The sequence below is a fragment of the Syngnathus scovelli genome, chromosome 1 (assembly GCF_024217435.2).
Source record: "Syngnathus scovelli strain Florida chromosome 1, RoL_Ssco_1.2, whole genome shotgun sequence".
NCBI lineage: Eukaryota > Metazoa > Chordata > Actinopteri > Syngnathiformes > Syngnathidae > Syngnathus > Syngnathus scovelli.
The window spans coordinates 25,170,768-25,192,913 of NC_090847.1; the positions used below are offsets into that span (position 1 = coordinate 25,170,768).

Consider the following 22,146-nt stretch of genomic DNA (forward strand, 5'->3'; position numbering starts at 1 on the left):
GCGGGCGGGGCCTGGTTTGTTCCGCGACTGACTTCCGCTTGCCTGGCTAATTTCTAACTTGGAGAGCCATTTTCTCGACTGATTTGTCTTTGTCAGACAGACAGAAGGGTGCATTTTTCCAAGTGAATACTGATCTATGACTTCCGAAATACAGCAAACGTATCGACGACCACCCAAGAACCAACGTCGTCCCTCGGCTCAACGACGTCCGCCAATGACTCGCCGTCGGCGACGACACAAGGGGCGACGACTGCCGTCCCAGTTGCCCCACCAGCTGTGTTTGTCGAAGCCATTTTGTTGGAGCCTTTTGTGGAAGAACTGAACAATCGCAGCAGCCAACAATTCCAGCAACTCGAAGCACAAGTGGTATCAACGGTGCGTGCGTACAAGCAACATCTCGCTATCCCCATTTACTCTGTACTCACGAAAGAAGATCCTGTGGTGTTCTAAAAATGGATTCCTTCTACAGTGTGACTTCATCTTCTTCCAAGAGTTTGGCTCCATTTTCTTTGGCACTTTTGTCATTGGATTTCGGTAAGACTCCAAAGATCAGATAGACCGTAGAGCACGTACGTACATGTTGCGCAATTGAAACGTACCAATTTGGACATTCAAGGCCACAGATGGGAAACACGCAAGTCGACGTGGAGCTGCGGTTCAACAATTCGGTACCGGCCGAAGCCATACCGGAACCCGATGCGGTCGTAGAAGTATTGGTGGAAGCCGTGACGAGTCCCAACAACACCTTCGACCTCGCTCTGGATCCAGACTCGATTGCAGTCAGTTGTAAGTAACCAAATGATTCAGATCCGCATTCAGATCCACTTCCGTGACTCACGGTGTTCCTCAGGACTCAGTAGCGGGCGGGGCCTGGTTTGTTCCGCGACTGACTTCCGCTTGCCTGGCTAATTTCTAACTTGGAGAGCCATTTTCTCGACTGATTTGTCTTTGTCAGACAGACAGAAGGGTGCATTTTTCCAAGTGAATACTGATCTATGACTTCCGAAATACAGCGAACGTATCGACGACCACCCAAGAACCGACGTCGTCCCTCGGCTCAACGACGTCCGCCAATGACTCGCCGTCGGCGACGACACAAGGGGCGACGACTGCCGTCCCACTTGCCCCACTAGTCGTGTCTCTTAAAGCCACTCTGTTGGAACCTTATGTTGAAGCATTGAACAATCGCAGCAGTGAACAATATCAACAACTTGAAACACAAGTGGTATCCATGGTGAGTATAGAAGTTACTTTCTTATGGTAATTTATTCATCCAGCCACTCAAACTTCCATTTAGCCTTCCATCCCTTCATTCATCTATTTATCCGTCTATCCATCAAACCGTTTTCCTAACATATGTGAGTCCATGTCATAGCCGCAGCAGGCATACATAGATAATAGTGAATCACAGCCTTCCCTGTCTCCAGCCCCACTTCTCGGTTTACCTGGGGGATACTTAGTTACTGTCAGGTTAAATGGCACTTTTGGCCTTGTAGTGTTTTTAGGGGCTTTATAATAAAGTTGGATTGGATTGGAGTTGGAAAAACTCCTTAACGAGAGGAACAGGTCTAGCCAGGGGGTTCCTCACAGTTGGACCAGGCTGGAGATTCTGTGTGGGGATCAGACCCCAAGGTCTTATATCACGCTGGGGTTTTAGTTGTTCCATGTTTGAGCAGGGAGCAGTAGGTCTGTACGGTTGAGTCTGTTAGTCTTTTGAATTACTCTTCGTCTGCTTTTTACCATTGACCGTTTTACCTTGGGAAAAAGAACTTGGGGCATTTAGCCCTTGACAGCTTACATAGCACAGAGAATAATTTTGGCAATTCATCCCATGTGCCACATTAAATTGGTTATTCCTGGAGGAGTGATACTGATCAAATGAAACAATTCTCTTCTGGCAAAAATAAACATCAACTGTTGCTAATTTGTTATAAACTTTGATTCTTCTTCCAGTGTGACTTTATCTTCTTCCAAGCATTTGGGACTATTTTCATCCGCACCATAGTTCTTGGATTTAGGTAATATTGGAAATATATGAACTGTTTGCTTCAGTTTCATGAAAAAGATTTTATATTAATTTCTGACTTTTTCCATTTAAGTCAACAAATGGAAAACACTGAAGTAGAAGTGGAACTGGAGTTCAACAATACTGATCAAATCCCAGAAGCTAATGTGGTTGTAGACACATTGGTACAAGCTGTGAATAGTCCCAACACCAGTTTCCCCCTCACTTTTGACCCAGACTCAATTATAGTCATTTGTAAGTCAAGATTTCACATTTTATTCTCTTAGCATTAATGTTTAATTGGTTATGAAGAAATCTACCCTTTTCTTTTCAATTTAGCTACAGAAACAACACCTCAGGGATCTTCAGCAACAAACGAACCTATACCAACAACTCATGGACTGTCAACTAATGAACTAACAAGCCCTGTTACAACAGCCAAGAGTTCAACTGCTAACAAATCAACAACTATTGATGACTCAACAGCAACTATTGACGTATCTCCAACAGATGTTGATGGAGCAACAACTATTGATAAATCCATAAGTACAAATACTGTTGACAGACCAACAGCTGTTGTTGGATCAACAATTGATGTCAATAGATCAACAACACCTATTGAAAAAGCAACCATTGTTGTTGAATCAACAACTATCACTGACAAATCAACAGCTATTGAGGAACCAAGAGCAACTAATGACAAATTAACAACTACTATTGCTATTTCCACAACTACTGTTGACGAATCAACTACTCTTGATGAATCAATGAGTGTTTTTGATCAATCAACAGCTGTTGCCAGATCAACAACTTTTGACGTAACAATTAATAACTCAACAGCAACTATGGACGAATCAGCAACTACTGACAAACTGACAAATACTATTGACGAATCAACAACTAGCAACAAATCAACAGCAATGACTGAGGAGTCAACAATTACTGTTGATGAATCTTCTTCTGCTACCATTGGCCAAACAACACTGCCTACAATTGTTGTCGACAAATCTTCAACTGGTGTTGATGGATCAAGTACTAATGATGAAGCAACAACTACTTTTGAAAACTCAATGGCAACTATAAATGAATCAACAACTGCTATTGATAAATCCACGACGACTGTTGACAAAACCACACCTCTTGTTGATGCATCAACAACGGCTGTTGATTTGTCAACAACTATTCTATATGAATCAACTACTCTTGATGAATCAGCAAGTGTTTTTGACGGATCAACAGCTGTTGATGGATTAGCAACTACTGACATAATTATTAACAAACCAACAACAACTATTGGCGAATCAACAGCTATTGGTGGCTCAACAATTATTTTTGATGAGTCAACAACTTTTGACAAATCTACTGATACATCAACAACTGGTGTTGGATCAACATTTGAATTTGACAGATTAACTACTACAGATGTATCAACTACTACTGAGGAATCAACAACTACTTTTGACAAATCAACAGCCACTACTGACAAAATAACCACTATTGATAAACTCACAACTATTGTTGACAAATCAACAGCTCTTGTTAATGCATCAACAGCTGTTGATGGATCATCAACCACTGTAAGAACTATCAACAAGTCAACAGCAACTATTGACTCAACAATGATTTTTGATGAGTCTACAACTTTTGACAAATCATCTACTATAGATGCATTAACCGCTGGAACAACAATTGAACTTGACAGATCAATAACTACTGACAAATCAACTACTATTAAGGAATCAACATTGACTATTGGTGAATCAACAGCTACTATTGGCAAATCAATACCGCTTGTTGATGCATCAACAATTGTTATTGACAGATCAACAACTGCTAGAACAACTAATATTGATGAATCAAACCCTGCTATTGACAAATCCACAACTATTAATAAATCAACGGCGACTATTGATGCATCAACAATTGCTGTTGACAGATCAACTATTGTTCTTGATGAATTAACAACTACTTTAGACAAATCAACAATTAATGTTGACGTATCAACAACATTTGTTGATCCAGCAACAGTTTCTGTCAATGTAGCAAGTCCTTTTGATGAATCAACAGTTGTTGGCTCAACAATTGTAGATGACAGATCAACAACTACTGACAAATCAACTACTATTGACGAATCAACAACGATGACCAAATCCCCAACTATTGACAAAACAACAAGTAATGACGAATCAACAGCGGTTGTATCAACAATCAAACTTTACAGCTCAACAACAATTGACAAATCAATGACTATTGACAAATCAACTACTGCTCAACTAGAAGCTGTTAACCAATCAACAACAATTGACATATCAACTACTGACAAATCAAAAGCAATTACTGATGAATCAACAACTACTATTGACAAATCAACAGCAACTGTTGTTGAATCAATGACTACTATTGACATATCCACAACTTCTTTTGAAGAATCAACAGCAACCACTGAAGAATCAACAACTCCTAGTGACAAATCCACAACTATTAACAAATCAACAACAAATGTTGTCCAATTAACAACAGCAGCAACTGGAAGAATAACAACCACTATTGCTAAATCAACAAATACCGGTGAAGAATCAACATCATTAGTTGATGCATTGCCTACGATTGATGAATCAACAAGTTCTTCTGATGACTCAACAACTATTGGCTCAACAATTGCAGTTGACAAAAAAACAGTGGACAGATCAACTACTATTGGTGAAATAACAACTATTGACAGAACAACTATTGACAAATCAACAGCAAGCATTGATGAAACAACAGCTGTTCCAGGGTCCACAATTGAAACTGACAGATCAACAACTGACCGATCAACGTCTACTGATATTGACAAATTAACACCTACTGTTGACAAACCAACAACTACTATTGATGGATCAACAATGAATCAATTAACAGCAACTACAGATGAATCAACAACTCAACGGACAACTGCAGTCATCTCAGTTATCTCGCGAGTAGTGTCTATTGAAGGCACTCTGGAAGAACCTTTTGTGAATGAATTTGAAAATCGCAGCAGTGAACAATACAAAGAACTTGAAACACAAGTGATATCAACGGTGCGTAAAGATTTAAGTTATAACCGTTTCAGGCAGGTTTTTGTTGGACTCTGTCTTAGCTGATTTCTTGTGTGTTTTGTATCTTTATGAAGTGAATAGTCAAAGGCCTCCCCTGTCAGTTGAGCCGAATACTTGGAAGTCCATACTTCCATACTACCATATGCATAGGCGTGCTGGCCCTGTTGCCCATATTTGGAAGTGCATGTGAAAATGGATGGATGAATAGACTACTTCATGAGATATTGAGCTAATGCAACCATTTTCTTACATTACTTAAGTCAACTCATTCTTCTTACAGTGTGACTCGATCCTCTTGCAAGAATTTGGAACCGTTTTCATCCGCACCATTGTGAATGGATTTAGGTAATACTTGAAATACAAGCATGTGGCAATTTTAACTTGCTCTCCAATGTAAATGCACCATCTGAGATTCTATTTTTAGTCCACAACAGGGAAACACAAAAGTTGAATTGGACCTGGAGTTCAACAATTCAGTACCGACTGATGAGATCCCAGAAGCTGAGGTGGTCGTTGAGAAATTGATACAAGCTGTGAATAGTACCAATAATACCTTTCCACTCACATTTGCTCCAGACTCAATTGCAGTCATTAGTAAGTTAGGACGTCTGTCTCATCCATAAAAAATTGTTGTTGTCATCAATTGTTTTCATTTCAACAGCTGACGCATTGGAAAATACTACAACTGATGGACCATCACCCACACATGGGCCAACAGGCACCCATGTGCCCACCACTGTAGGGCCAACCATCACTCATGGGCCAACTATCACCCATGTTCCTACAATTGATAATCCAACCACCACTCACATCTTTACAACTCAAGGGCCAATGATCACTCACGAGCAACCCCCTACTGATGTGCCTACAACTCAAGGACCAACTCCCACAAAAGGGCCAACCACCACACATGTCCCTACAACTAAAGGGCCAACCATCACTCAAGAGCCAACCCCCACCCATGTCCCTACAACTACAGGGCCAACAATCACTCAAGAGCCAACACTCACCGATGTCCCTACAACTGAAGGGCCAACCATCACTCAAGAGCCAACCCCCACCCATGTCCCTACAACTCAAGGGCCAACCATCACACAAGAGCCAACCCCCACCGATGTCCCTACAACTAAAGGGCCAACCATCACTCAAGAGCCAACCCCCATTCATGTCCTTACAACTAAAGGGCCAACAATCACTCAAGAGCCAACCCCCACCCATGTCCCTACAACTAAAGGGCCAACTATCACTCAAGAGCCAACCCCCACCCTTGTCCCTACAACTCAAGGGCCAACCATCACTCAAGAGCCAACCCCCACCCATGTCCCTACAACTAAAGGGCCAACCATCACTCAAGAGCCAACCCCCATTCATGTCCCTACAACTAAAGGGCCAACAATCACTCAACAGCCAACCCCCACCCATGTCCCTACAACTAAAGGGCCGACCATCACTCAAGAGCCAACCCCCACCCATGTCCCTACAACGAAAGGGCCAACCATCAATATAGGACCAACTCCTACCAATGTCCCTACAACAACTAAAGGGCCAACAATCACTCAGGGGCCTACTGCTCCAAATCCAACAACCCCAGCAGTAGTCCCCACATCTTCACCACCGGTTGTTGTGCTGTCAGCAACTTTGGAGGAGCCGTTTGTGGAAGAATTCAACAACGTCAGCAGTTCACAATACATAGCCCTTGAAAGGAGGGTTGTGAATTCGGTGGGTCCAGTTGTCATCCTCACTATGCTTTTTTTCTGGCTTCTAATTTTTTTATGGCTTCTGATTTGTCACCTTTTTCTCTGTTACAGTGTGACGCCATCTACAGGGCAAGATTTGGCATTTTCTTTATCCGTACCTTTGTTATTCGAATTTTGTAAGTTTGTACACTTGTTTTGAGAATTGAGAATGTATGAGGCTGTATTCAAATGAGAACATATTTTGGGTTTTTCCACACAGCCGCGCTGTGGTGTTGACGCGAATGGAAAACACGCAAGTGGAAGTTGGTCTGGTGTTCAGGAACACATCTTCCACTCCCGCGGACAAGGATGTCGTTGCTACTTTAGAGGAAACTCTTGGTCAGCCCAACAATACCTTCAACATCAGCCTTGTCGTCGAGAGCATTGAAGTCATTGGTGAGTTCTACCGTCATCAACAGTTTGGCCATTGTCCGCTGTCGTGATGTTCAAGACATTTTTGTAATTTTTGTGGCATCAGTGGAGGTTTATTAGGGAGTAGCAAGAATTTTTGTTCTAGTAATTTTTGTTGTAGTAAATTTGTTGTGAGTACAAGAATGAACCAAGCTTCTCCCGATTGTTGTACCAGACTCTCCGCACAGAAATTCAACGACAGCAAAACCCAACGCCACTGCGGCTCCAGCTACGACGGCCACCAAGAATCCCGTGACGAGCACCACATCACTCACCACTCGGACTTTGAGGTTTACGTCTGTCGGGGAGGTGTTCACGAGCGACTTGCTCAATCAGTCATCTGCTGCGTTTATCAGTCGAGCGGGACTCATCAAAATGACGGTGAGGCCCTTGGAAAAATGTTTTGAGATTCACAACAGGATCAGAGTAAAGCACCTTCCCTAATTGTTTTTGGCTTACAAAACGTTATGGAGTTCGCGAAAGTGTTAGGTTGGAGCAATTCTGGGAAATAAAGCGTTCACGCTAACTTAGGGGCAAGCTCAAACTGTTTCATTTTTTTGCCAATGTTGACAGTTGTCAGAATGCTTGAGTAACAGCATTTGACTCATTGCAATACTTGATTCTCTGCATTCCAACTATGCGATAAACAAACCTGATACTACATTGTGACGCTTTCTTCACAGCTTGAACCACTCTACAATGTCACATTTTCTTCATTCAACGACCTGACAGTAACGTCATTCAGGTATTATGAATAAATAAATAAATAAATAAATTCGAGGTGTAAGTCTCGCTGGGTATTTATGAGAGGATTTTTCTTTTTGCAGTAATGGCTCTATTGTCAACTCCATGGACTTGAGATTTGACTCCAGCCTGGTGCCCGGCAATAATGCCATTGCTAACGTTTTGATCAACGCCGCTCCCGACATCACAGCCTTCAATGTGGACACCTCATCCATTTTTGTCAACGGCATACGTAAGCTATATAAAAAACACAAAGTAATTTTTGCAGAATTATTAGAGGCTTATTATTTTATATCTTTTTCTTAATAGTGATTTCAAGCGCAGCGAGCCATAAGACGAGCCTCATCACTGCATCTGGCATGGTGCTGTTGTCATGGTTACTGGTGGGCCAGCAGTAGCATCTTGGACCAATTTGCCAAAATTGGTCGCCAGGGATCGTATATTGCCATATCATTAAGTTACATTTATAGGGAAGTGTATGTAAATGAAAGCTTTTGCACACTGTATGAGAACAAAAGCTTTTAGATTTTCTGACTGTCTAGTAAAATTAAAGCCTGTAGATACTATTTAAATGGGAGCTTTGCACACTGTGTAAGAACTGAAGTCTTTTGACATGCCATATAAATGAAAGTTGTTATTCACTCTGTACAAATTAAAGCCTTTTAAAACTATATAAAAATTAAAGCCTTTGTACACTGTATATTAATCAAAACCTTTTAACAATGTACACTAATGAAAGAAAACCTTCTGGTCACTATATAAGACTTGAAACCTTAAGGCACAATTTAAGCACTTAGAGATGTGATTTTGGCGCTCATTCTTGTTACAACACCTTGGCTGGCCCTGAAAAGAAACCAGTAATTGAAACCTAGTGTGTCTTTTCATTGAATCTATTGTCAATCTTGTTTGAACCCATGAAATGATGATCGTGTTTCAGCATGAACACAACACACACCTCCTCTCTCTCACAGACTTCTTCCACAGTTATGGCTGATTCACCCGAACTGGGAACTGACACAAGACAGGTCAGAAGCACTTTGAGTATGAACATGACAGTTGGTCGCCATTTTTTAAAAATTATTATTATTATCATTATTTTTTACAAACATCAAATGAGTACTTCGATTTGCTCCAGAATCCTCCAGAAAAAAATTTCATTCCTTTTTAATGAGTTAAGTACATGAGCTCTTCCTCACCAATCATTTTCACAAAGTCTCGTTTTGAGGTCATTTGATGCCTGGAGTTTAAGAACCCGCCAAGTTTCGGACCAAATGATCTTATGTTGAGAAATAACCAATCTACGTTATTTTACATTTGAAGGAACCTTTTAAGCAGATTGCACGCGTTTGCAGTTTCTATTAGAAAACAAATGAACATGGTTAAAATGGATAACACTGAAGAATTGCAGCAAAATGTCAAATGTTTTCAGTAAATATTGAAAAATAACATTCTACTAGTGGCATGTAAATATTTCACAGTTGCATATAGAATGTGTTCTTCTAAATAAGGTGTATTATAGAAGTTCTCCAAAGTGTAGTCTTTGGACTAAATGTCCACAAGGGCGCGCTAAAGGTTACGTAATGAATCTGCGCCATGAATCACAGAGGAACAGTTACGCACAACACGTGCAGCTCCCTTTGCGAACGACTAAACACCTGAACTATAGTGCTTTTTTTTGGTTGCACATACACACATATATTCACACCGTTATGTATATGCGAGCATACATAAAAAATTTGTGCGTCAATAAATAATTGTATAATAAACCATATACCTACATATGTTATCATTAGAACATTAAATAACAATTTCAAACATGTAAATACTATATTAATAGTGTAAATGACATATAGAAAATAATGTATAAATAATATAAATGATACGTGTATGTGTGCGTGTGTCTAACATATGTAGATGTAGCTATAGTATACATATTGTAAATATGATTTTAGAACTCTATTATTATGACAACTTTTTTATAAGGTACAAGTCTACATACTGTAAACATGTTTTTAGAACACTTTTCTTATTATAATTTTTTTATAACAAGATACAATACTGTAAATGTGTTTTTAGAACTCATTATTGTGACAGTTTTGTACATACTGCAATTGTGTGGGCACTCCCTGCCTACTGCTGGTGTGCGGGCAACTTTCGTGCCATAATTCCTCACTTTAGAATTTTTATTTTGAATTTTGAATTTTTTTTTTCAGGGGGGGAGGTGATCCGCAATGTACTGAAGCCGCGATAAATGAACAGCAATGTAGCGAGGGATTACTGTATTTTTGAGAGGACGTCAACCCCAAATGACGTGCCAACGTCTAGTGACAGACATCATGCTTGCCATCCCCATTGTACAAAAAAATGATCTAGGCGTTTCCATGAAAGACAATCTGATGGAAGATAAACGATCTTCCAAAGGCTTCCAAAATGCCGCTGGCCCTGCCCCCATTTGACATGCTATTGGCTGAGTTTCTGCAGAGGTCACATAACACTAGTGCTGTCATTATGGGATATTTATAGCGTAGTATTAGTCGCGTAATAATGTGTGATCTCACAAAACTGAAGACCCACAGGATATTTTGGTCATGCATCAATGTTCACTGGGTTGCGAGAGAATTTGAAGTTAAGGAGTGTGAAGATGGCATGTGGGGGGGAGACATGTATGCAAAACACCTCATTGGGTGAGGCTTGTTTTGTTGTGTATCTTAAATACAGAACTGCACAAATTTACAAAATGGGTTAAAAATCCATTTAAAATGACATCAAGCAAAATTAAAAAAATACCTGATTCTCAATTTAGTGGCATTTACATTACAAGTACTACTTACTATTTAATGTTGTTGAAGCAATATTGTTGGAGAATGACAGAGAAGGAGTATTTTTTTCGCCGAAGGCTGCGGCTTCTCAATCTATATCTCCGCCCCATGTAGAACCCATATAAAGGGTTGCCAAGAATTTTCACCTGTGAAGAAAAGCATTGTTTTCAGAAAGATCATCATAGATTACAGCCTTTTGCTTCACTTCACAGATTCAAAGGTAGGCTCCATAATATGTACAGTCAAAATATATCCTGATTTTGTTGTTTTACTGCGATGCAAATTTCAAGAAGACTCATAAATTTGTCAATAATACAATTAAAAAAACTTTAAGATTGCTCATTATTATATAACATTATTCGAAAACAAAACGAAAATGAAATGAAACGAAACAAAACGGCATTATATGTACTTTTGGAAAATAAAAGAAACCCTGTTTTGTTTCTTTAATTTATTTGCATTTTATTAAACCTACAAATGTGTCAGATCATTTTGCCGGACCCTGTACAACTAATTGTAGTACGCAACTGCAAAAAATAATATAGTCTTAATCTCTAAACTGTAAATTAATTTGATATGTATTTATTTTAATATACACCATTGGAGCAGATGTGTTCATATTGTCAGAACTCGATAAATACTGACCTTTTGCCATCATTTCAGGGAGTGCTTTGACAGCAATGTCCAAAAAACTGGTCTTAGTTTTGATATTGGCCTGGGTGTTTATGGCTGCCTATGGCCAAGAAACCCCGTCCAGCGATGACGAACTGTCCGGCAGCGGTGATGAAGAGTCTGGCAGCGGCGACGACGAACAGTCCGGTAGTGGCGATGAGGGGACTGTAGCCCCCACCTATGTCCCTACAACTAACGAGCCAACTATCACTCAAGAGCCAACCCCCACCCATGTCCCTACAACTAACGAGCCAGCTACCACTGAAGAGCCAACCCCCACCCATCTCCCTACAACTAACGAGCCAACCATCACTCAAGAGCCAAACCCCACCCATGTCCCTACAACTATCGAGCCAACTATCACTGAAGAGCCAACCCCCACCCATCTCCCTACAACTAACGAGCCAACCATCACTCAAGAGCCAACCCCCACCCATGTCCCTACAACTAACGAACCAACGATCACTCAAGAGCCAACCCCCACCCATGTCCCTATAACGAACGAGCCAACTATCACTCAAGAGCTAACCCCCACCCATGTCCCTACAACTAACGAACCAACTATCACTCAAGAGCCAACCCCCACCCATGTCCCTATAACCAACGAGCCAACTATCACTGAAGAGCCAACCCCCACCCATCTCCCTACAACTAACGAGCCAACCATCACTCAAGAGCCAACCCCCACCCATGTCCCTACAACTAACGAACCAACGATCACTCAAGAGCCAACCCCCACCCATGTCCCTATAACGAACGAGCCAACTATCACTCAAGAGCTAACCCCCACCCATGTCCCTACAACTAACGAACCAACTATCACTCAAGAGCCAACCCCAACCCATGTCCCTACAACTAACGAGGCAACTATCACTGAAGAGCCAACCCCCACCCATGTCACTACAACTAACGAGCCAACTATCACTGAAGAGCCAACCCCCACCCATCTCCCTACAACTAACGAGCCAACCATCACTCAAGAGCCAAACCCCACCCATGTCCCTACAACTATCGAGCCAACTATCACTGAAGAGCCAAGCCCCACCCATCTCCCTACAACTAACGACCCAACCATCACTCAAGAGCCAACCCCCACCGATGTCCCTACAACTAAAGGGCCAACCATCACTCAAGAGCCAACCCCCATTCATGTCCCTACATCTAACGAACCAACTACCACTCAAGAGCCAACCCCCACTCATGTCCCTATAATGGACAAGCCAACTATCACTCAAGAGCCAACCCCAACCCATGTCCCTACAACTAACGAGCCAACTATCACTCAAGAGCCAACCCCCACCCATGTGCCTACAACTAACGAGCCAGCTCCCACTCAAGAGCCAACCCCCACCCATGTCCCTACAACTACAGGGCCAACCATCCCTCAAGAGCCAACACTCACCGATGTCCCTACAACTAAAGGGCCAACCATCACTCAAGGACCAAACCCCACCCATGTCCCTACAACTGAAGACCCAAATATCACTCAAGAGTCAACCCATGTCCCTACAACTAAAGGGCCAACCATCACTGAAGAGCCAACCCCCACCCAGGTCCCTACAACTAAAGGACCAACCCCTACCAATGTCTCTACAACAACTAAAAGACCTACGGCTCCAAATCCAACAACTCCAACAGTTAAAGGACCAACCCCTACCAATGTCTCTACAACAACTAAAAAGCCTACTGCTCCAAATCCAACAACTCCAACAGTTAAAGGACCAACGCCTACCAATGTCTCTACAACAACTAAAAGGCCTACTGCTCCAAATCCAACAACTCCAACAGTAGTCCCCACATCTTCACCACCGGTTGTTGTGCTGTCGACAACTTTGGCGGAACCATTTGTGGAAGAATTCAACGACGTCAGCAGTCCACAGTACAGAGCGCTTGAAAGGAGGGTTGTGACTGCGGTGGGTCCAGTTGTCATCCTCCCTATGCTTTTTGTCCTGGCTTTTAATTTTTTTCTGGCTTCTAATTTGTCACCTTTTTTGCCATGTTACAGTATGACATCATCTACAGGACGAGATATGGCATTTTCTTTATCCGTACCTTTGTTATTCGAATTTTGTAAGTTTGTGCACTTGTTTTGAGAATTGAGTATATATGAAGCTGTATCCAAATGAAAACATATTTTGGGTCTTTCCTCGCAGCCGCGCTGTGGTGTTGACGCGAATGGAAAACACGCAAGTGGAAGTTGGTCTGGTGTTCAGGAACACATCTACCACTCCCGCGGACGAGGACGTCGTCGCTACCTTGGAGGAAACGCTCAGCCAGCCCAACAACACCTTCAACCTTGTCCTTGAGAGCGTTGAAGTCATTGGTGAGTTCTCCCGCCGTCAACGGCTTGGCCATGTCCGCCGTTGGGATGTTAAAACCATTTTTGTAATTTTTGTGCCATCAGTGGAGGTTTATTAGGGAGTAGCAAGAGTCTTTGGTCTAGTAATTTTTGTTGTACTAAATTTGTTGTGAGTACAAGGATGAACCAAGTGTCTCCCGATTGTTGTGCCAGACTCTCCGCGAAGAAATTTGACTACAGCAAAACCCAATGGCACTGCGGCTCCAGCTATGGCATCCACCGAGAACCCCGTGACGAGCACGTCACTCACCACTCGGACTTTGAGGTTTACGTCTGTCGGCGAGGTGTTCACGAGCGACTTGCTCAATCAATCATCTGCTGCGTTTATCAGTCGAGCAGAACTCATCAAGATGACGGTGAGGCCCTGAGATTCACAACAGCATTAGACTAAAGCACATTCCCTAATTGTTTTGGCTTACAAAACATTATGGAGCTTATAAAAGTGTTAGATTGGAGCAATTCTGGGGGAAAAAGCATTCACGCTAATTGAGCGCAAGCTCAAACTGTTTCATTTTTTTGCAAATGTTGACAGTCGTCAGAATGCTTGATTCTCCGCATTTGACAAAAATAACATTGTGAGTCTTTTTGTTAAATGCTGAGATTCAAGTATTCACATAATTATAATTACAAAAAAAGAAGTAGTGGTAGCCCACAGAAAAGGCTTCATTTTTAGCGTTGAAACTTCATGTTAACAGTGATACGGAGCATTCCGACTCATCTTGCTGTGAAGCCACCAAAATTCAGCCTACTCATTGCAATACTTGATTCTCTGCATACCAACTATGCGATAAACAAAGCTGATACAATTGTGACGCTTTCTCCACAGCTTGAACCATTCTACATTGACACGTTTTCTTCATTCAACGACCTGACAGTAACGTCATTCAGGTATTATAAATAAATAAATAAATAAATAAAATAGAGGTGTATTTCTGGCTGAGTATTTATGAGTGAGGATTTGCTTTGCAGTAATGGCTCTATTGTCAACTCCATGGACTTGAGATTCGACTCCAGCCTGGTGCCCAGCAATAATGCCATTGCTAACGTTTTGATCAACGCCGCGTCCGACATCACAGCCTTCAACGTGGACACTTCATCCATTTTAGTCAACGGCATACGTAAGCTATATAAAAAAAAAAAAAAAGTAATTTTTGCACAATTATTAGAAGCTTATTATTTTATATCTTCTTCTTAATAGTGATTTCAAGCGCAGCGAGCCATAAGACGAGCCTCATCACCGCATCTGGCATGGTGCTGTTGTCATGGCTACTGGTGGGCCAGCAGTAGCATCTTGGGCCAATTTGCCAAAATTGGTCGCCGGGGATTACCGATTGCCATAGCATTAAGTTATATTCATAGGCACGTGTATGTAAATGAAAGCTTTTGCACACTGTATGAGAACAAAAGCTTTTGGATTTTCTGACTGACTAGTAAAATTAAAGCCTGTAGATACTATTTAAATGAAAGCTTTGGACACTGTAAGAACTGAAGTCTTTTGACATGCCATACAAATGAAAGTTGTTATTCACTCTGTACAAATTAAAGCCTTTTAAAACTATATAAAAATTAAAGCCTCTGTACACTGTATATTAATAAAAGCCTTTTAACAATGTATACTAATGAAAGAAAACTTTCTGGTCACTATATAAGACTTGAAACCTTAAGGCACTGTAAGAATTTAAGCACTTAGAGATGTGATTTTGGCACTCATTCTTGTTACAACACCTTGGCTGGCCCTGAAAAGAAACCAGTAATTGAAACCTAGTGTAGTCTTTTTTTTACAAACATCAAATGAGTACTTCGATTTGCTCCAGAATCCTCTAGAACAAATTGTTCATTCCCCTTTTAATGAGTTAAGTACATTAGCTCTTCCTCACCAATAATTTTCACAAAGTCTCGTTTTGAGGTCGCTTGATGCCTGAACTTTAAGAACCCGCCAAGTTTCGGTCCGAATGATCTTATGTTGAGAAATAACCAATTTACGTTATTTTACATTTGAAGGAACCTTTTAAGCAGATTCTGACAGATTTCTTTCTGGGAAATTGTGGAAATCTGTGTTTTTTTGAGTAAATTTTAAGTTTTTAAGTGTGCTTAATAGTGCGGAAAATACGGTATTCATACTCCCCGATAACTACAGCAACACTCAGCATTTTTAAAGACTGTGATTTGATGGAAATGTTGACCCGTTGCTACCTGGACAAACTGAAATAACTTTCCATCTCCAATTAGCCAACCACAATTTCAATTTTGTCAATCGTGGGAAAAGGTGAATCAATGTGCTTTAGGTGACCATGACGTCATGCCATTGACAAAAAAAATTTTTTAAAGGAGGAGCATGTTGACGAGCCTCTCTAATATTAGAAGCGGAAGCCCAAGTGGAATGAAACAACACTGAATGAGTCTCAAGCTGACAAGTGATGTGTGTGTGTGTGTGTGTGTGTGTGTGTTTGTGTGTGTGTGTTTGTGTGTGCGTGTGCGTGTGCAGTTTCTATTCCAAAACAAATGAACATGGTTAAAATGGATAACATTGAAGAATTGCAGCAAAATGTCAAATGTTTTCAGCAAATATTGAAAAATAACATTCTAGTAGTGGCATGGAAATATTTTACAGTTGCATATAGTATGTGTTCTTCTAAATAAAGGTACATTATAGAATATAGAAGCTCCCCAAAGTGTAGTCTTTGGACTAAATGTCCACAAGGTGCGCCATAGGCGACGTAATGAATCCCCACCGTGAATAATAGAGGAAACAGTTACGCACAACACCTGAACTATAGTGTTTTTTTTTTTTGTTGCACATACACATATATTCACACCGTTATGTATATGCGAGAACCGAACTCACGGTGTCGGCACACAAGACAGGCAAGTGTACCCCTACAGCCTGTTTGTCTGGTTTAAATGTGTCCCGTGAACTATGTATTTTTAAGAAGACGTCAACCCCAAATGACGTGCTGACGTCTAGTGACATCACGCTAGCCATTCCCATAGAAAAAAACAATGATCCAAATGTTTCCGTGAAAGATAATCAGATGCAGTGACGTGCGATAAGTTTTATGACTGGGGAGGCACTGACGTCACACGTTGATGCTGGTGTCTTCTGATTTCAATTCAAAACAATGGAAGAAAGACTGGAGAGGAATTGCTGATAACGAGTATGACACATTTGTACGAGATATTTTTAAAGACTGCAACACTATCAGACCATCTTGTAGATAGGGTTGGGATGACAACGTTAAATTTGTGGTGAAACGGGTAAGACAGCATTTCATCTTGATGAAGTATTACTCGTATTATTATCTTAGTATTACTGTTAAAAAAAAAAGCCCTTGACTGAGTCTTTCTGATTTTAGAAAGAGTATTATTGTAATTATTATAATAAGTACGCTTTGTGATCTGATGGTATTGGGAAGAAGAAAAAAAAAATTCAGGTTAGTCCAGACACTAGTTTTTTTTTTTTTACGTTACCGACAGTTTTTTTACTGTAAATATTCTTTGAGTTGTATTTTTTTTTGCATTCTGTCCCCTAAATATAGTGTACCTGTTTTAGAAATTATGAAAAATATGAAAAAAAAAAAAAAAGGCTTGGTTGAGTTTCCGAGTCTAAGCCTGTGAGCAGTTTGTTTTTTGAATATAAAAAAAAAAATTATACCAAACACTCATTGGGTGAGGCTTGTTTTGTTGTGTATCTTAAATACAGAACTGCCCCCCCCCCCCCAAAGGCTGTGGCTTATCTCCCGCCCAATGTAGAACCCATATAAGAGGTTGGCAAGAATTTTCACCTGTGAGGAAACACATTTTTTCCAGAAAGATCATAGATTACAGCCTTTTTCTTCAATTCACACATTTTAAGGTAGGCTGCATAATATGTACAATCAAAATATATGCTGATTTTGTTGTGTTACTGCTATGCAAATTTCATGAAGACTCGTAAATTTGTCAATTATCCAATTAATTGTAGTACGCACCCGCAAAAACTTTAAGATTGATCAATTTGATCATCCTGTATATTTCAAGATGCAACAAATTGTAAAATAATATAGTCTTAATCTCAAAACTCTAGATTAATTTGATATGTATTTATTTTAATCTACACCATTGATCAATTTGATCATCCTGTATATTTCAAGAGGCAACAAATTGTAAAATAATATAGTCTTAATCTCAAAACTGTAGATCAATTTGATATGTATTTATTTTAATCTACACCATTGGAGCAGATGTGTTTATTTCATATTGTCAGAACTTGATAAAAACGGACCTTTTGTCATCATTTCAGGGAGTGCTTGGAAAGCAATGTTCAAAAAACTGGTTTTAGTTTTGATATTGGCCTGGGTGTTTATGACTGCCTATGGCCAAGAAAACCTATTCAGCGATGACGAACAGTTTGGCGACAACGAACTGTTCGGTAGTGGCGATGAGGCGACTGTAGCCCCTACCTCATCCACACGTAAGCTATATAAAAAAAACAAAGTAATTTTTGCACAATTATTAGAAGCTTATTGTTTTATATCTTCTTCTTAATAGTTTCAAGTGCAGCAAGCCACAGGACGAGCTTCATCACCGCATCTGGTATGGTGCTGTTGTCATGGTTACTGCTGGGCCAGCAGTAGCATCTTGGGCCAGTTTGCCAAAAAATCTCAGGGGGGTTGCCGTGGATCGCCAATCATTAAGTTTCATGTTAATGGAGTGTATGTAAATTAATGCTTTTGCAGACTGTATAAGAATGAAAGCATTTCGATTTTCTGACTGTCCAAAATTGGTCGCCGTGGATCGCCGATCATTAAGTTACATGTAAATGGAAGTGTATTTAAATGAAAGCTTAGCACACTGTATGAGAACAAAAGCTTTTGGATTTTCTGACTGTCTAGTAAAATTAAAGCCTGTAGATACTATTTATATGGGAGTTTTGTACACTGTGTAAAAACTGAAGTCTTTAGCCATTCCACACAAATGAAAGTTGTTATACACTATGTACAAATTAAAGCCTTTTAAAACTATATAAAAATCAAAGCCTCTGTACACTGTATATTAATCAAAGCCTTTTAACAATGTGCACGAATGAAACAAAACTTTCTGGTCACTGTGTAAGACTGGAAACCTTAAGGCGCTACTGTCATGGATGGAACGGAGCAGGGTGACCAAATGCAGCTTGGACCAGGGTTTATTGGAGAACTATAAGAAGCTCGACTAGGGACAAGACTAAGTAAACAAAAGACAAGATAAAGACAGGAACGACGACAGACGAGACGAGAACAATCCGACAGTGGTGTGACACGCAGACAGGACTTACATACGCAACAGGTAACAAGAGCCAGGGGACTGTGATTAATACATATATTGAGAGACACAGGAAGGGAGGGGCGAGCACACAGACCATGACAGCTACAACAATTTAAACCTATTTACACTGTATACTAAATGAATTCTTTGTTGATTGTATAAGAACCAAAGACTTAGTACAATATATATAGAAATAAAAAATATTTATACACTATAAGAAGCAATATGAAAAATGTGACTGTAAAAAAAAAATACAATAAAACTTACCCTGCTGGGATTTACCAACACTCTTGTAGGGTCCTGCTCATTATTATCGACACCCATGAAGTGAAAGTACATAATACAGAATGTGTCCTGAGAGAGAAAAAAAACAATCAATTAAAATATTTTATTTTCTACAGAGAACTTGTGTTTTTCCCAAAAGAGCAAATAATAAACAACCATTTAAAGCAATAAATAATGTGAGATTTTTTTGGGGGAAAACTCACTGTGTAACATGTACCATACGCAGCACATGGAACTAAACAGGCTGTCATGGGCAAAGGCCAAGAAAGACAGGCAACCATATGAAAAGGTACAACTAAACTTAGCCAAGGGGTACCTAGACAGACCACAAGCCTCCAAGGATGATGAGCTTTCTGGCAATGAATGCAAAAAATAATAATAATAATGTAGGCAAAAAATAAAGGGGTGCCAATACCGATGAGCAGGACTGGAATATAATTTGTTGTCTGTCACAAATTTTATGCAAATTGAAATCCTTCTATCAAAATTTAAGCCTGTCAACACTTATGTATACCGGACATGGGCAACTGCTGGACCATGGGCCCACATGCAGACCCCAACCACACTTTGAGTGGCCCTTGATTAAATTTAGAAACAAAAGAGAAAAATGTAGAATTTTTGGGATAAACATTCAACATGTTTTCAATGGAAAATTAAGAGAAATGCATCTCAAAGAATATAAAAATACCCCAAATATACGAACACAGTCCTGTACCTCACTAATATTGAAAATATGAATGTCGCACGCATGGACGCGAATCACTCCACGCACGCGTGTGTAAAAAAATACAATAAAACTTACCCTGATGTAATAATAGCATTTAAATAATAATGAATTTACTTATATAATAATAAATTTAGTGAAAAACACACACAATAGCGGCAGTTACAGTCAAGACCCGGCGAAACTCCCGCTCACTGTCAACTACTTCCGGGTACAGACGACCCGTTATAAACATCACACATTGTTCATGTTCTACGCAAAATTATACAATGTACAACCGTAACCGTATGTATCTCTCTTTTTTTTTAATTTTTAAAAAAAATTATTTAGACAGGACAGTACTAAACACTAACGATACAGACATATATACAAACATTCCAGTGTAAAACCAGTCGGAATCAGCCGGAGCTAAATTTCATCCGTTGTGAAATTTGAATGACAGACTAGTACATTATAGGGAGATAAATAAAAATAAAAACATAGCATAAAAGGTTATATCCACACTGTGGAAAAACTAAATGATTCATATTTAGGCAGTATACCGGCAGTATTGCGAGTTCTGATCATCATCTTTTCAACAGCGTTACTCACCTGAAACACACCCAACAGCGGCAGTTACAGTCAAGACCCGGCGAAATTCCCGCTCACTGTCAACTACTTCCGGGTAAAGAGGACCCCCGCAGTTGTCCCAGGTGCCTTATTGAAATCCCCAAATACTCGCCACTGATACAATAGTACTATTTGCATATAACAGCATAAAACGTGTTCAGAAATATATTCACAAAGTAATTAAAAAAATTAACATGACGGGTGAGTATGAATGTCCATTCAAATGTCCCAAAAAACACCATGGGCCCCACATGAATGAGTTGATTTTTGTGTAAAAATCCAGAAAACGGCATATTTGAAAAAAAAAATAAATATATGTATATGCTTAATCTGTTGTTTACTTCAGACCCTTTGTTGTTCAGTTAGAATAGTGGATTTTTCCATCTGTCCGTCCATCAATCAATCGCTTGATGGCATTTTTTTTTTCCTGTGTAGATGTTAATACAGAAAATGTATTAATTTCGCTCTAGACGTCACGAAGCCTTCTGCCCTGTCGAGAAATTGTATCACCAAAGCGGGCTCAATATGCCTTGTGCCGTCTATTTTAATGGTTCTACTTTTCACTAAATGTCACTGGCATAGATAGAAGAACAAACATGCATTATAATCATTATAATCATTATTTTCGAGCCAAGTTGCCAGCAGTGGTTGGGAATCACTCTACGAGACAGACACTCGTAATAAAACATAATTACAATAAACTCAAATTATTATATGAATATCTTGCGTGCATGTTTTGCCTTCATATGACATAATAATGTATGAATCATGGAATTAAGTGTGTATTGTGCAAATAAATTGGGACGTCACGTTGAAATTGTTTTGTTCCCAAAAGTGCGACATTACAAATGTTAAACCAACAAACGTGTGACATGAATGAAAAGAGACGTCACGGGGATCATCTTTTTCTCGTCGCTGCATTGCTTTAGTTCAATAGAAACCTGGGAGTGTACCATTGCTACTAAAATTAGACACCTTATACCTACAATATTAGCTACCTGTACGTATGTATTCCATAACTTGGCATGATAAGGAGAAAATTGCTACGCACAGAATTTTTTTTTCCCTTTTATTGAGTGCATTTGCTATCAATCCTTTTTGGTATAAACAACATTAAATTACATTATTTTCTTGAATGAAGCCATACATGGGGATCGTCATCTTTCTCTCTGGTTCATGTTTCTCCATCTATGTCTCTTTTTATTTTCAACGTCATAGAAGACAGCTAAATCTCAAACCGAGATCTCAACTCTCTGACTTTTTACGTCGTGTTGTCATCCGAGCAAAAAAGAGTAACCAGCATAATCTGACAAAGGGTAGAAATTATTTATATTATGGAAATTATGGATCTTCAAATGTAGAGCGTATTAAGTCAAAGAAAAATCAAGACTCAAGTACTAATAAATATCGACTTGTACT

At 39.8% G+C, this 22,146-nt stretch overlaps 2 protein-coding genes and 1 long non-coding RNA gene across 4 annotated transcripts; 2 read left to right on the forward strand and 1 right to left on the reverse strand.

Annotated features, from left to right (window-relative positions):
• The first annotated feature begins 631 nt into the window (after positions 1-631).
• LOC125991711 (soluble scavenger receptor cysteine-rich domain-containing protein SSC5D) lies at positions 632-8,887 on the forward strand. The gene is made up of 11 exons (XM_049760087.2): positions 632-786; positions 1,014-1,234; positions 5,366-5,430; positions 5,510-5,679; positions 5,747-6,804; positions 6,894-6,958; positions 7,042-7,217; positions 7,408-7,613; positions 7,916-7,977; positions 8,060-8,208; positions 8,286-8,887. Exons 2-11 carry the CDS (start codon positions 1,232-1,234, stop codon positions 8,372-8,374), a joined length of 2,043 nt encoding a protein of 680 aa, XP_049616044.1. The 5' UTR covers positions 632-786; positions 1,014-1,231; the 3' UTR covers positions 8,375-8,887.
• Positions 8,888-9,196: 309 nt separating this feature from the next.
• On the reverse strand, positions 9,197-20,901 carry LOC125993364 (uncharacterized). Its single transcript, XR_007490168.2, has 4 exons — positions 20,710-20,901; positions 19,377-19,463; positions 14,077-14,190; positions 9,197-10,941 (listed from the first exon to the last, which is right to left on the reverse strand). It is a non-coding gene; the product is annotated as an uncharacterized lncRNA (long non-coding RNA).
• LOC137839522 (cell surface glycoprotein 1-like) lies at positions 10,938-15,438 on the forward strand. 2 transcript variants are annotated; one of them, XM_049760084.1, is made up of 8 exons: positions 10,938-11,015; positions 11,459-13,380; positions 13,473-13,537; positions 13,621-13,790; positions 13,980-14,182; positions 14,653-14,714; positions 14,796-14,944; positions 15,025-15,438. In XM_049760084.1, exons 2-8 carry the CDS (start codon positions 11,476-11,478, stop codon positions 15,111-15,113), a joined length of 2,643 nt encoding a protein of 880 aa, XP_049616041.1. In that variant the 5' UTR covers positions 10,938-11,015; positions 11,459-11,475; the 3' UTR covers positions 15,114-15,438. The 2 variants fall into 2 exon arrangements, with proteins under 2 accessions (XP_049616041.1, XP_049616032.1); XM_049760075.2 differs by lacking the exon at positions 10,938-11,015 and having other exon boundaries at positions 11,364-13,380.
• Positions 20,902-22,146: the final 1,245 nt, after the last annotated feature.